The sequence below is a fragment of the Ornithorhynchus anatinus genome, chromosome 5 (genome assembly GCF_004115215.2).
Source record: "Ornithorhynchus anatinus isolate Pmale09 chromosome 5, mOrnAna1.pri.v4, whole genome shotgun sequence".
In the NCBI taxonomy this organism is placed as follows: Eukaryota; Metazoa; Chordata; class Mammalia; order Monotremata; family Ornithorhynchidae; genus Ornithorhynchus; species Ornithorhynchus anatinus.
This window is the reverse complement of record NC_041732.1, coordinates 48,144,409-48,159,229: the sequence shown is the minus strand read 5'-3', so window position 1 is coordinate 48,159,229 and position 14,821 is coordinate 48,144,409. Positions and strand designations below refer to the sequence as shown.

Genomic DNA, 14,821 nt, shown 5'->3' with positions numbered 1-14,821 from the left:
CATTTCGCAAACATCTTGCTGACCAGTGTCCTAGCTGCTTGGAGTACATGCAGAAATATGAGCCATCCGTGACCTGGAGGAGGTCATACTGCTGAATACAGAAGAGGGGGAGACTTCTTCCCTCCTCATGCAACTCCAGAGGCTGAAGCCCAGATGTCATAGAACCAGATCACCGCCTAGTACAGTGCCTGCCACATAGTAAGCACTTAAATACCATTATCATCTCTTCCCTTCCCAGCATGTGTACCCCTCCTCCCCACACCCCTCCGCCATCCATCCCACCCAACAGCAGCTCCAGAGATGCCCCTTAAGGATGCTGGCCGAAGCAGACACCTGAGCCCACTGCTCAGGTGTCCCTTTAACCTGGTAGTTCCTGGTCTCCAGTTTCTCTGTCTCACCTTGGGACCCGCCCTGTCTTCACAGACACAAGATCTTCACCCCAAGGACAAGGGGGCAGCTGAGCTCCCAACTCTTCGGACCTTCCTCTCCCTCCGTCCTTGGCTCTCTGTAGTTTGGGAGCAGGTCTCCGGGCTGGGGTGGGGAGGCTCTCTTCAGTCTCCAGCTAGTCCACATTGACATGCTGGGCTACATGCCAGGGGACAGTAGGGCTTGGGGCAGTTGCCATCTTACCCCAGTCTTCCCTGAGGGAGTGATAGGGGTAGTGAGGCTGCCCAAGCCTCAGGACACTCCCCTGGAGTAGTACCTGACCCCTTGGGATTTACCTCATCTTCACACCCACCACAAGGCCCACTTAGATTTTCCTAGCTTGCTCTATTTTGAGACCCAAGTGATTAGCACTTCCTGTCACACATGGAGCAACACATGGGATGGGGGGAGTAAACCCCACCACCTAATACAGTGCCTGACCCTTAGTAAGCACCGAAATACCATTAAAAAAGAGGTGGCAGTGGAATCCAGGAGTTTGTGGATCCCCCCCTGTACAACTGTGGTAAGGAGAAAGCTTGATTAAAAGTTAACTAGCCAACCAATTTGGAAAACTGTGTAGGAGGAGGACCAGGCCAGTTGAGAGATCTAACTATTCAAGCTTAATCACTCAGAGAAGGACAGGTGGGATGAAGGTGGCTGGTGGTGACAACCCTGGGCACGGGGCATGCAGTAGCTGAGGGGGAACCGAGGAAATAGCATCATCCAGACCCAGATACAGATCCAATAGCTGCAGCAGCTGCTCCACTGAACCAGGCAGTCAGATTCATGGAGTCTCAGCATGAAAGGTGGGAAGACAGCACTTCTTCAGGATGCTTGGGAAGGAGCCAAGCTACAGCTTAGAGACTCCCCCCACCGCCCACTTGAGGCTCCAGATCCCACCAGCCTCCCCAACCCCCTTTTTGTAGTATTTAAGTGCCAGTTACTATAATAATAATTAAGGTTATTTAACTTATGTGCCAAGCACTGTTCTAAGTACTAGGGTAGATACAGGGTAATTAGTTGGACCCAGTCCCTGTCCTGTACTAAGCACTGGGGTAGATAATCAGGTTGGATACAGTCCATGACCCACAGGGGGCTCACCTTTAATCCCCATTTTATAGATGAGGGAACTGAGGTACAGAGAAGTGAAGTGACTTGCCCAAGGTCACACAGCAGACAAGCAGTGGAGTCAGAATTAGAATACAGGTCCTTCTGACTCCCAGGCCCGTGCTCTTCTGCATTAGGCCATGCTGTCCCTGAGGCACCCCTGTAGAAGCAATCATGAATATCTAAGACACAAAGGCATCAGGATCTTCCCTCAGATACCAGTCTGGTGCAAGTCTGTTTCACATCAGCTGCTGGGAATTTAATCCAACAGGCCTCTCCCTAAACCAGTTGGCTACATATCCCTGTAGCTTACATGTGACATTTACTTCGTGGTAGACCAGCTGGTTTAATGATGGGAAACAGCTACCCCAGCTAGGAGATGAACTCATTTTTCAGTTAAGGATACATGGCAGAAAGATCTAAACACTCTCACTAACAGGAACTCCCTCTTCATCAAGAAGGGGCTGCTTTCAGGTTGCATACTATGACGATTTATAGACAACTGGTCAACACGCAAATCTCCAGATGATGCCGGCTGGTCATCATCACGAGTATTTGCAACCTCCGACACGCAGAGAGTACTGACTCAACGGGGTACTTGGAAACACACAACAGAGGTGGGAGACGTGATCCTGGCCCTCAAGGAGCTCACAAAGCTAACTGAAGATGTCCTCAAGATGGTCAAAGCTTCTGGCTATGGAAAGCGATTTCCATTCTGGTACAGAACCAAGTGGCCCCAGGGAATCAATGCAGAACACTCACCGACAGGACAGTGAAGCCAGACATGTTTCCCAGGATTCCCCACAGCAGTGCTGCCCGCAGTGGGTAGTGACTAGACTAAGGTCACACCGGATGTATTTCCGCAAGCGGGGGAAATGGGAGCAACCAGTAAGTGGGATTAGCAAATGCTTTGTCTTCCTACCCAAGGAGAGTCACTTGATTATCATGGGTGAGTGGATATAGAGTTGATGGGAGTCTACCAACACCACTCTTCCAGGAATTGCTGAGGGTTTCAAGATTCATTCGATCATATTTATTGAGCACTATGTGCAGAGCACTGTACTAAGCACTTGGGAAAGTACAAGATCCATCTGCTCCCCTTCCTCCAACACAGGGGATGGTCTTGCAACAGCGTGGCTTGGTGAATAGAGCACAGGCCTGGGAGTCAAAAGGACCTGAGTTTTAATCCCAGTTCTGCCACTTGTCTGCTGCCTGACTTTGGGCAAGCCACTTCACTTCCTCTGTGTATCCCTTACTTCATTTGTAAAATGGGGGTTTTAAGACTGTGAGCCCCATGTGGAATATGGACTGTGCACACAACTGTCCAGATACAACACAATGTCAGAAGAAACAGAGGCATGCTGTTTGGAAGAATGCTCCCCAATTCTGCCATCATATCCTAGCCCAAAGTGAAAGTGTGCATCCTCTGAGCAGAAGTGAGTGGCCGGTGAAGTTTTGAAAGTCTCCTGAGGGAGGCCAGCCTCATTTGGCTCTGGCAAGATAAATCACAGGGGGGTGGCAGAAGGGATAAATGAGGGAATCAAAATGAAGGGCGGATGATGGTTCCCATCCCGGATGTCAGACTTAAAGCCTCCTAAACCCTTTATCCACAGGCCTTTCCAGCAGCACTGGCCAGCCGGAGAAGCGGATTCCTTTTCAGGGAGAGAGTCCACCTGCAATGGTCCCCAAGAGACAAGAAACCTTAGGAGGTGGGTGAACACTATGTCCTCAGAGCCTTCCACTAGTGGAATTGGAAGCCTCCTAGCACAACTCAACAGGCAACCCAGAAGGGACTCTCGGGAAATACACACTCAAACGGCTGGCTCGGAGCAGAGGGACCAGGAAGGCTGCCGGGGGAGGATGTGCACACTGCAAGTTCCAACAGGCCCCGGACTGGTGAGCTAGTTGCAGGAATCTGTCTGGTTGGCATGGACAGTTGGTACTTGGCACCGCCAGAGACATGGGCACCTCTACTTAGCCCAACTGACCGAGCAGGCGGGCCCAACCCCACAGTTAGGTGCTTTGGAACGCCCTCCCCTACATGCTGGGGAAGAGAACATGTTAGTCCTGGGAAAGGCCGGCCAGCCCTACGATCAATAGTGTTGGACAGCACTAGATTGGGTCAGCTACTGCTTCCCCTCTTCAGTCACTAAAAAAAAGAGAGAAGCAGCATGGCCTAGTGGAAAGAACACGGGCCTGGGAGTCGGAGGACCTGGGTTCTAATTCTGGCTCTGCCCCGTCTGCTGTGCCACCTTGGGCAAGTCACTTTACGTCTCAGTTACCCCATCTGTAAAGTGAGGATTAAATCCTATTCCCTCCTACTTCGACCGTGAGCTCCGTGGGGAACAGGGATTGCATCCGAACCGAATAACTTGTATCTTCCCCAGCGCTAGGCACATAGTAAGGGCTTAACAAGTACCATCATTATCATAATTATTCCCGCTCCCTTCTGACCTCTCCAGGTCCTGCCCCCCATCCCCACTCTTAAAAGACAGAGATCCAAAACTGCTGCAACGTGTTTATTATGTGCCAAAAAAACTACACCACAGCTTACTCCACATCTGTAGGAGAGTGCAGTCTTGCCTGCATATACTACAATGAGGTAGAGACTTCACACACAGCTTCACAAAAAACCCACAAAGAGCAGCTGGGATATGCAACAATGCAACATCAGCTCAGCAGGAGGAAGGAGGGAAAAAATTATGACACTGGTTCTTTGGCACACAGCTTCCAATAGAGGGGCAAGTTTGTTTTTTTTTTTTTTTTCCTAAAAAAAAAGTCAAGTTTTTCCAAATCCCAGCAGCATCTCAGTTGACTGCACTGTTGCTTTACATGTCTCATACGTTTCTTTAAACAAAAAGAAAAAAGGGAAAGGAACTTGTCCCCTCTAAGAGAAAGGGCTCCTGTGAACCTCCATCTGCCCCCACCAAAAAGCAGCCCTTTTTTTTTTTTAGCTCAGTTACAAAAAAGAAAAAAATTAAGTCCTGTGACTCTGTGATTAAAAACTTCTATCAACCCCCCCTCCCCCTTAAGTGCAACTTAAGAAAGTGCAACAAACTATTTAAAACTATGTACAGCAGCTCAAACATCGTTAATCCGGTCCAGTTTCGAATCCAAAAAATCCTGTCCTCTTTTCCTAGTTGCAAACTCCTCGATTCACAACTGTGAGAAACACTAACCAGCAGCCCCCAGACAAATTTGCAATAATGTTAAAAGCTGCCAGGAAAGAAAAAAATCTCTTGTTTCAAACGACTTAAAAACTGTTTTAAGGAGAGGAGTGTAAAAAGGAACCGGTAAAAACCCTCGAGCCTAAAATATGAAATATGATTTTGGTTTAAATGAAGAGCAAAGTCTCCTTGTTGTTACAGTAAAAAACACCAGCTGAACACTCAGTTTATGCCGTTCAGGTGGGGGTTAAATCAATGGAAAGGCACTGTATGGCAACTGCAAAAGAATGGAGCCAATGAGACCTGCTGCATCATTACCATCAGTATTGCAAGGAATGTAAAAAAGCGCCTTTAATAAATAAAAAAACCTAGGTGAAGGCATCTGCATAAACACCTTCTCAACACATGGTCCTGTTTTGCTTCTTGTCAGCAAAATGAGGAACTAAAGTCTGGGAAACTGCAGAATCGCTTGGGGTGGGACAGGGGGCCCCCCCAACACCCCCCGAAAACAAAACCCGACAAAACTCACTGTGCATTAGTGCGGAAACGAAACAAAAGACAGACCAGCAAGTGCAAAGGTGAATGTAAGACTTTCCCCATTTGTCCTTGGGAAGCGTGGTCCCGGTCTAAGCCCGACCCTGGCAACCTCGCTTGGGCTTCTCCCCTCTTTTCTCTCTCTCTCTCCTCCCTCCCCTTCTCTCCCTCTCTCCGCTTAGCAGGTTAAACAGACTTCTCCCTGCAACTGCACCAGCTTCAGCACCCCCGTCTGCCACCTCTCTAGCTGGAGTCTCTGTTCTTCTGGTTGCGCATCAGCGGGCGGTGGTGGCGAAGCCCTTCCATGGTGTGGCGCCAGTGCCAGCAGGTGCGACAGAAGTACTTGAAGCAGACCTGTAGAGTAACAATAATAATAATAACAATAATAATCATAATGGTATTTAAGCAGATGCCTTCACCTAGGTTTTAGTCTCACAGCAGACAAGTGGCGGAGCCGGGATTAGAACCCATGACCTCTGTCTTCCAAGCCCGGGGTCTTTCCACTTAGGGGTGGGGGACCCACATGGCATTAGCATATTCAGTATTCAGTCTCAAGACTTCTCACCTCAGCCTGAGGTTTCCCCGGACTTTGGGCCTAGGGCCCTTTGAGCTTAAAACTGTGCTGCTACCTAGTATTGATAATAATAATTATGGTATTTGTTAAGCACTTACGATGTACCAAGCACTGTTGAAGGCTCTGGGGTGGATACAAGGTAATCAGGTTGTCCCACGTGGGGCTCAAGGTTTTAATCCCCATTTTACAGATGAGGTCACTCAGGCACAGAGAAGTTAAGCGGCTTGCCCAAGGTCACACAGCAGACAAGTGGCAGAGCCGGGATTAGAACCCATGTCCTCTGACTCCTCAGGCCATGCCCTTTGCACTAAGCCATGCTGTTTATTGTGGTATTTAAGCGCTTACTATGTGCCTGGCACTGTACGAAGCACTGGGGTGGATACAAGCAAATCGCATGGGACACAGAGCCCCACAGTATCAATCCCATTTTACAGACGAGGTAACTGAGGCCAAGAGAAGTTAAGTGATTTGCCCAAGGCCACACAGCAAATGAGTGGCAGAGCCGGGATTAGGACCCATCACCTTCTGACTCCAGGCCTGCACTCTATTAAGCCACGCTGTTACCTGTAAATTGTTACAATGGAGGCCTCCCCTCTCTGCAAGGAAGCATTAATCAATTGTATTTATTGAGCGCTTACTGTGTGCAGAGAGCTGTGTCTTTACTTCCAGGCACTCTGAACTTGCAAAGTGTTTATTTTTCCAAAGTGCTTTCACATCAGTTCTCATTTATCCTCAACAATGCTAAGGGGTAGGGAAAGGCAGATATTGACCCCCTCATTTTACAGATATGGAAATTGAGGCAGAGAGGCAGCATGGCCTCCTGGCAGGAGCACTGGGAGTCAGAGGATCAGGGTTCTAACTCCAGCATCACCATGTGCTTGCTGTGTGACTTTGGGCACGTCACAACTTTTCTGTGCCCCAATTTCCTCATCTGAAGTAATGGAAGGTGGTAAAGGAGTCCTGTCTCTGGCCTGGAACTCCCTCCCTATAACCTTCAAACCTTTTTCTTTCCTCTTTTTTTCCAAAAAGAAAAAAAAAAAAGACAAAACAAAAACAGAACACAACAAAAACAAACCGCACATCTCCAAGACGGCTTCCCCAACTAAACTCATTTCCTCTACCTTGTGTCCACTTGGACCCTTTATTCATTCCACTCTCAGCCCCAGAGCACTTATGTACCTGTAATTTATTTTAATGTCTGCCTCCCCTCCTCTGGACTGAAGCACCTTGGGGCAGAAAATGAGTCTACCTACTCTACTGTTCTCTCCCAAGTGCTTAGGACAGTGCTCTGCACACAGTAAGTGCTCAATAAAATACCACTGATTTGACATTCCTGAAGAAAACCAGGTCACAGGTGTGCTGCTCTCTCCACAGAGGGAATCAAAGCCCCCAACATTTTTTTTTTTATCCACCTCCAGGTATTTATTAAGCATTTCTTAGGTGCCCAGCACTGGGGTAGATACAAGATAATCGGGTTGGACACAGCTCCTGTCCCACAAATGGCTCACAGTCTTAATCCCCGTTTTACAGATCAGGAAACTGAGGTAGAAATGTTAAAGTGGCTTGCCTGGCAGACAAGCTAGGGAGTCGAGATTAGAACCTTGTAACTCCCAGGTCCATACTCTCTCCATTAGGCAACACCGCTTCTTTTAGTGGTCTTTCCATGCCAGTAGCCAGCAAAGAAGATACCCTGGTCACTGTAACTGGGGAAATACCAGCAGCCTTCCAAACCTGCCAGGGGATGCAATTACAGACCTGAGAAACCCCCTTTTTAATTCAAGACCTTTAGGGTCAGGAGTGAGGTGCTTAGGCAAGGGCACAAAGCTGAATATAAAGCACAGAGAAACTGGATTATGCCTTCACCAGCAGGTCACTCTGTAGTTTTAAGTTTTCATACAATCAGTGGTATTTGAGCACTTAATTATGAGCAGAACACTGTACTAAGCATTTGGGAGAGTACGACTAACAGAGTTGGTACATAGGTTCCCTGCCCTCAATGAGCTTACAGTCTAGAAGGGGAGACAGACATTAATATAAATAAGTTATGGATATGTACCTAAGTGTTGTGGGGTGAGTATCAAGTGTTCAAAGGAAACCTAGCTAAATGAGGGAGACAACTCAGGGAAAAGATGCTTAATTGGGAAAGGCCTCTTAGAGGAGATGTGATCTCTGAGATAAAGGTTGAGGGTAAAACCATTACCAGGTGAGAGGAAGAGTGATCTTGCAGTGAAGGGAAAGAGGGCATTGGTCAGGAATTATGGGGTGGCTAAAGATGACCAGGAATTTCCACAAGCTCCTAGAGGTTTACCCCGAGTCAGAGTCCTATAATGGGGGCAAATGGCTAACAGATTCAGGCATATAAACAGCATCTTCCAGGCCCACCACCTAGGCAAAGCTGGAATTTTGTACTCCCACACTTTTTGTGGGCTCCTGTTTCAGTATTTCTAGCCAGGAGATGCAGGCAGAGATTGTCGAGGCAAAGCAAGGCACCTTAAACAGCAGTTTTGAGCACCGTGCTTTAGACACCCAAAAATGGGTCAGACAAAACAGAAATCTAGCACTGGGAGAAGATGGTCCTGCATTTTGGCTCAAACAGTAACTGTATGGAGATATGGCACAAAAGCTGACAGACGCTAGAAGGAACTTCAGCAGCCTCTGTCAGAGTTGGGGGGTCAGAAAACTAATAACTGCCAGGAAGAAAGACTTGGAAGCAGAAGCGTGTCTCCCCAAGGTACCATTTACACGTTAGTCAGTTCCCCACTGTACCCATCTGCATAAACAGGTCACCCAGTCAGCCCTGAGCTATTAGGGTAGGCCGAAAAGCCAAATGGCTTTAAACTGACTATTCACTCAAGCAAGGTTTTTACAGAATTTTGCTGTTTTGGAGGGGAACGGGTTACCTATGCATCTGAGAACCCACTAAAGCAGACTACCTGTCAAGGAGCTCAATGTCATTTGGTCTTTCTGGGACTTTAACGAGGGCCCTGCACTCTGCCTAACACTCATTACTGGATTTCTTCACTGAGTTGGGTGGGCACAGCTACTATTATGGCTTTCCTAGCCCTGCCACTGAGGTATAACTTTGGTTAACATCCAAGCCTGTTTCTATCCACTCAACCTCCTCTAGCTAGGGAAGATCTGCTTGGGAAGCCCCAGACCCTGGCACCAAAGAACTTGATTGGCTTACCTGGTCTCTGCAGAAGAAAGGGCCTGGCTGGGCACTGCAGATGTGACACACAGAGTCTTCAAGGTAGGGGTCGATCTGAACCTGCACAAAGACAAGGGGAGGGGTTACAAGGCATCCAGAAACAAAATGCCTTTCAAGAAGCTGGAGCTCTAGTTAACACCACAGAAAAGCAACAAGGCCTGGTAGATAAAAACACAAGCCCAGGAGTCAGAGGACCTGGGTTTTAGTCCCTATTCTGCCACTTGTCTGCTCTGTGACTTTGGGTTAGTCACTTAACTTCTCTGTGCCTCAGTTAACTTATCTGTAAGATAGAGATTAAAACTTGAAGCCCCATGTGGGACACGGACTGTGTCCAACCTGATTACCTTGTATCTACCTTGGTGCTTAGAGCAGTGCCTGGTGCATAGTAAGTGCTTAATATCATTTTTAAAAAAAGAGGGATGTTTTGTTAACAGCAAGTGCCTATTGCTTGGGGAAAGGGAGCGGAGGAAGCCCCTAGAGAGAACACAGGATCTCTTCTGGGAGAATAGGTACAAAGGAATTCCTTGGGGAAATCAAGGCAAGGCACACAAGCACTAGAGGAATGCTTTCCTGTTCCTTCATAGAAAGATGGGCTGATTAATTTGAAAGAACTTGGGATACTGGGGTGGGTGGACTGAAGAAAGTTATCCCATACTCAGGAGTGGTCAGCATTATGTTTACTTGCTTCTTACTGACAAATGTTTGGGTGAGTGCCTGCAACTAGATTTTTGTCCTATACCCTCAAGACATACAACAGTTATCCTGGCAAATGAAGGAGGGAAAGTCAGGAGAGGTCCACATGAAGGAGGAAAGGGAGGGCAAGGGCGAGAGAGAACACACACACACACACACACACACTTTAGGATGTAGAACTAGTTGGTCCCCCCCCAAACTCAGTTAAATATCATGGTCCTGGAACACTCAAGGTGGAATTCTGATTTGTTTATATGAAAGGCAAGTTAGTTTTTAAGAGATTTGGCCTTTGTACACATGCCTGAGGGTTACAATACATTTAAGTCAGCACATCTATTTGGGCAGCAGGAGAGCTTATGGGGGAAATCCAGGATAATGGCATAAATCTCGGCAACAGAAGTGGCAGTCCAAAAAAAAATGGTGGTAACTACTGCCAAAGGAAACGCAGAATAGGCTTGCTTCCTTATTTTGAAAGCCCTAGGTGATTACTACAGTAACCATTCTGGAGTCTTAATTTTTCAGAGATTTTTGCTTTTCACCTCTCTAGGCAGCCTACCAGTATGACTCCCTTAAAGCCTACCCTGTGGCAAACAGAAAAGCAAAAGGCACAGGAAGGAGGAAAAAAGTCAGGTATAATGTAATTTTGGCCTCTACGGTTTGGTTTTCAGGTCCAGAAAAGTGATGTTAAGGAAAGGTGCCAGGGGAGAAGAGACCTTCACACAACTGGCAGCACCTAATGCAAGGAAGAGAAATGCGTGGGATCCGGGCAGACACCACACCACTCACCTTCTTGGTGAACTTGGTTGTTTTGATCTCCACAAAAGCAGCACTCACTGCCTTCAGGTAACTGCGTTGGTTGTTAAAGGTCACTCTGCCAGACCCTAAGAATCACAAACATGGGTCCACTGAGCCAATTCCCTCCGTGTCCCCAAGTTTCAGGACACTGTGGACATACACAGTTAGTCAAAGCCAAAGACAAACCCTAAACCTGCAGTCAATGAAGTTTATTAAGTGCTTATGGCATGCACAGCACTGTTCTAAGCATTTGGGAGAGTATGATAATTGGTAGATAGGTTCCCTGCCCACAACAGGCTTAGTCCAGTGGAGGAGAAAGAAAGATATTAATACAAGTTACAGATATGGAAGTGCTGTGGGGCTGGGTCAAATACCAAGTGCTTAAAGAGTACAGATCCATCAACTGACATCTGCTAGTAAAATAAGAGGAAGGGCATTTCATTTGATATTCACCTGAACCCGAAGTCCACAGCACTTATGTTCTTACCTTTAAGCTATATATTATAAATTACTTATTCATATTGCCTGACCCCCACCTTCTAGACTATAGAGGGCGGAGATCATTGTTTAGACTGTAAACCCTTTATTGGGCAGGGATTGTCTCTGCCAGCTCTGAAGTGAAGGCAAAATTAATCCGAGGTTCTCCTACAACTGAGAAAAAGTTTTCCAGTTATCCAGCACCAGCATCTGTGTGAAATGACAATGGCATAAAACCCCACTAGCTTGGATCTGAAAATTTTCTGGGGTTAAAACAGCTCTACCATGCTGAGGGTTTCAAACCTCCCACTCAGCCTTTGAAGTCTCACATTCTGACTCTGCAGTTCTGAAGCATCATTGATTAGCACACACAGTGTTTATTTCTAACTGGATTTAGGTAAGATAATGCACTTACTCCTGAAAGCATGTGTGGAAGTTGCGCATCCTAATTAACCCACTCCTGTCAAGCAAGGGAGAGGTACCTCTACATACTTCTAGTATTTTAAAAGCAATATAACCTTGGGCTTTGAGGTTCCCCAGAGCCAGCTGATTGAGTGGCCCGACCGCGTCTCCCTCGGGCCCCCGGAGGTAGAGTTCTGGCGGGCGAGGGGTGGATTCTGAAGGGAGCGTGCGGGAGCTGGGGTCAGAAGTGAGTTCACTAAGGCCTAACCCAGGACGCAGGCACTGGTTTGCCTAGGTCTATGCAACTCACCAATAGGGTACTTGTGCTTATCGGTGTCGATGCCAGCATAAACCACTCCTCCAAACAGGTCATTCATGATTGCCGCGAGAGCCTCTGCATTCAGCATCCCATGCAGCGCCCCAACAAAGACGGTCTTGCTGGGGTCGAGCCTCTGGGACGGACTCCGGACAAAGTTGCTGTCAGCCAAGACCCAAGGGATCACCTGCACCTGCATGCAACCCACAATCAGTGGAATTAACCAAAGGTTTACAAGGTGCAGACCACTGTACTAAGCACTTGGGAGAGTTCAAGACAGTTAGCAGACACATTCCCTATCCGTAAAGAGCTTAGAGTCTAGAGGTTAAAGGCTGGGTAACAGGGTCAGGGTAAGGCACTTGGGCAGAACTCAAGGCTGATGATAATTATACTTGTTAAGCACTTATTCATTCGATTGTATTTATTTACTGTGCACAGAGCACTTTACTAAGCACTTGGAAAATACAATTCAGCAATGAAGAGAGACATTCCCTATCCAAATGTGCCAAGCACTGTTCTGAGCACTGGGGTAGAGACAAGTTAATCAGGTTGGACACAGTCCCTGTCCCACATGGGGCTCACAGTCTTAATCGCCATTTTGCAGATGAGGTAACTGAGGCCCAGTGAAGTGATTTGACCAAGGTCACACAGCAGACAAGTGGTAGAGCCGGGATTAGAACCCAGGTCCTTCAGACTCCCAGGCCCATGCCCTATCCACTATGCCATGATATGGAGACCCACCTCCGGCTTCTCCAAAGCTGGTGTTACCCATGTGCATGGGCAGATCAGTAGCTAGAACTCACCATACTGAGCCCCCAGAACGGACAGGTCCCTCTCCCAGTGCAGGCAGGTGACCTCATCCTAGTTCTTTGAGTAAAGCAGCAGCATGGTCTAGTGGAAAGAGCATGAGCCTGGGAATCAGAGGACCTGGGTTCTAATCCTGCCTCTGCTGTATATCCTTGGGCAAGCCACTTGACTATGCCTGTGCTACCTATCTGTGAAATGGAATCCAATCCTACCCCCTCCTACTTAGACTGCGACCTCCATGCGAGACAGGGACTGGGTCCAGGCCGATTAACTTGCCTCTACCTCAGTACTTAGCTTGGTACACATTAAGCGCTTAACAAGTACCATTACTTCTGTCATTATTATTATTAGAGATAGGCACCCCACCACAATGCGACCCTGCTGGTGTGATACCAGCCCCTAGCTGCTCAGCTCCGCAGCACATATCCAATTAAAAGAGGAATGGGACATTTAGATCTTCCTCACTCCGGGGTGAGTGTCACCCTCACATCAGATGACCTCCTAAGGAAGGGATTCTCAAACAATCGTATTTATTAAGTGCTTACTGCGGGCAGAGCATAGAATGAAGCACCTGGGAGAGAACGACAGTTGGTAGACATGTTCCCTGCCCACGACAAACAGAGTTTGAAGGGGGAATTCTCAAACAAAGCCACTGCACCTCAAGAAGGGAACAGTCTTTGGCCTACAAAACCCAAGGATTACGCCCCCTCCCTCCAGGACAACCCAGTCCTACTCCTGGAATCCAATGAATTCTTGAGTCCATCTAAATGGGGACACCTAATTTGAAGGGATAATAATTGTGGTATTTGTCAACCCCATTTTTGACAATGATCTTTCAAAAAATCTCATTAGAGCTGGGGACTTTATGATCAGTTTGAATGACAATGGCCCCGATTAACAATTGAGCTATAAATGACATTAGAAGAGAGGGGCCGATGGGATCATTTCTTTTCAGATTTCCACTGTCAGCCCACTGTGTCTGTATGCTACAAATTAACATGTCACCAGCGGTTGCTGTTCCCATTCTGAAGAGATTCTCTTTGCAAACCTTCACTCAGGCCAGCTTGGCAATTTACTGGGTTCAGAATTTTGTTGAACAGATTTATAGGTCTCTCTGATTTAGGGTCTAGAAGGGAATTTGGCAGGCTTCAGATCCCCAGACACTTTGGCTTTCTGAAACCCAGAGGTTTCCTCTCTCCCCCACCTCTCCCAGAAAGCGGCACAGCCTAGTGGACAGAGCACAGGACTGAGAATCAGAAGGACCAGTCTTCTGTGTGACCGTGGGCAAGTCGCTTCACCTCTCGGTTACCTCATCTGTAAAATGGGGATTAAAACTGTGAGCTCCATATGGGACCTGGTGTTTGTTCAACCTGATTACCTTGTATCTGCCTTAAGTGCTTAGTGCAGTGACTGGCATATAGTAAGCACTTACATACTGTGAAAAAGAAAATCTCATTTGGCTTTCCCAAGTCGCAGAGTGTGATCAGGCCACATGCAAATCCAGATGAGGAAAAGAGGACACTCCATTTTCCTTCCAGAACATGGGCTTTTGCTATGTGTTTTCGGCAAGAACATCAGTAGGGAATTGGGGAACATCTGTTCCATGACGTGCACCTTGCTTGATTTAGAAGGCCTTGATGTATGAAGGAGTGGCTTGCATGCATAGAATTGTAACCAACAAATGCCACATGGTGACTTCTCCTAAACACTGGATTTTGCAAGAGTGCGAGAATCCCTTCTCCCTCCTTCCCGCATTAGAGAAGAATTGGGAATAGCAATTGAGGGGGGGTTCAGAAGTGCAGAGTAACAGGATGACAGGCTAATCCGTTCTCGGACCTTTTCCAACTCATCTTGAGCAAATCCGCAGGGGCTGTCAAAGGAAAGTTCTTGATCATCCATTAAGGTGGGGAGGAACGTCCCACTGGAGTCAGAGGAATTCCTCTAGGACACAGTCTAAGCAGATCGTAAACCAACCGACCTCTTTGCAGCGCATTCTACGACTGGACATCTTGAAGTAATACTCGCTCAGGCCGTCCGGACTCAGTGGGTCTTGGGAGCAGGCCTGGAGTAGGGCCCGCACCGACTTTTCCAGCTCAAACACCAAGTACACGTAACCTGTATTGGGGGCAGAGGAAGAGACAGTTACAACCACCCAAGTTCCCAGACAAGTATCTTCCTTGGCTGGACCTCACTCCTTGGCCACCTGATCTGAAACCTGGAGAGATCTGAGTTTTCAGCAGAGGTCATTCCCAGAGGCAGGGACTAGTGTTCCATACACAAATAGTTTGCATGCTTAAGTGGTCTGATGTTGAACA

General features: G+C 47.5%; 1 protein-coding gene across 8 annotated transcripts in view; it reads right to left on the bottom strand.

Moving 5' to 3' along the window:
- Nucleotides 1-4,039: 4,039 nt before the first annotated feature.
- CPEB1 (cytoplasmic polyadenylation element binding protein 1) overlaps nucleotides 4,040-14,821 on the bottom strand; it is a 69,537-nt gene continuing 58,755 nt past the window's right edge. For all 8 annotated transcript variants that reach the window (XM_007666270.3, XM_007666269.3, XM_029065541.2 and 5 more), the window contains 5 exons: nucleotides 14,485-14,621; nucleotides 11,694-11,892; nucleotides 10,496-10,590; nucleotides 8,996-9,076; nucleotides 4,040-5,588 (listed from right to left, as the gene is read on the bottom strand). In XM_007666270.3, the coding sequence (XP_007664460.1) occupies nucleotides 5,478-5,588; nucleotides 8,996-9,076; nucleotides 10,496-10,590; nucleotides 11,694-11,892; nucleotides 14,485-14,621 (623 nt within the window). In that variant the 3' untranslated portion in view covers nucleotides 4,040-5,477. The remainder of the gene's footprint in view (nucleotides 5,589-8,995; nucleotides 9,077-10,495; nucleotides 10,591-11,693; nucleotides 11,893-14,484; nucleotides 14,622-14,821) is intronic.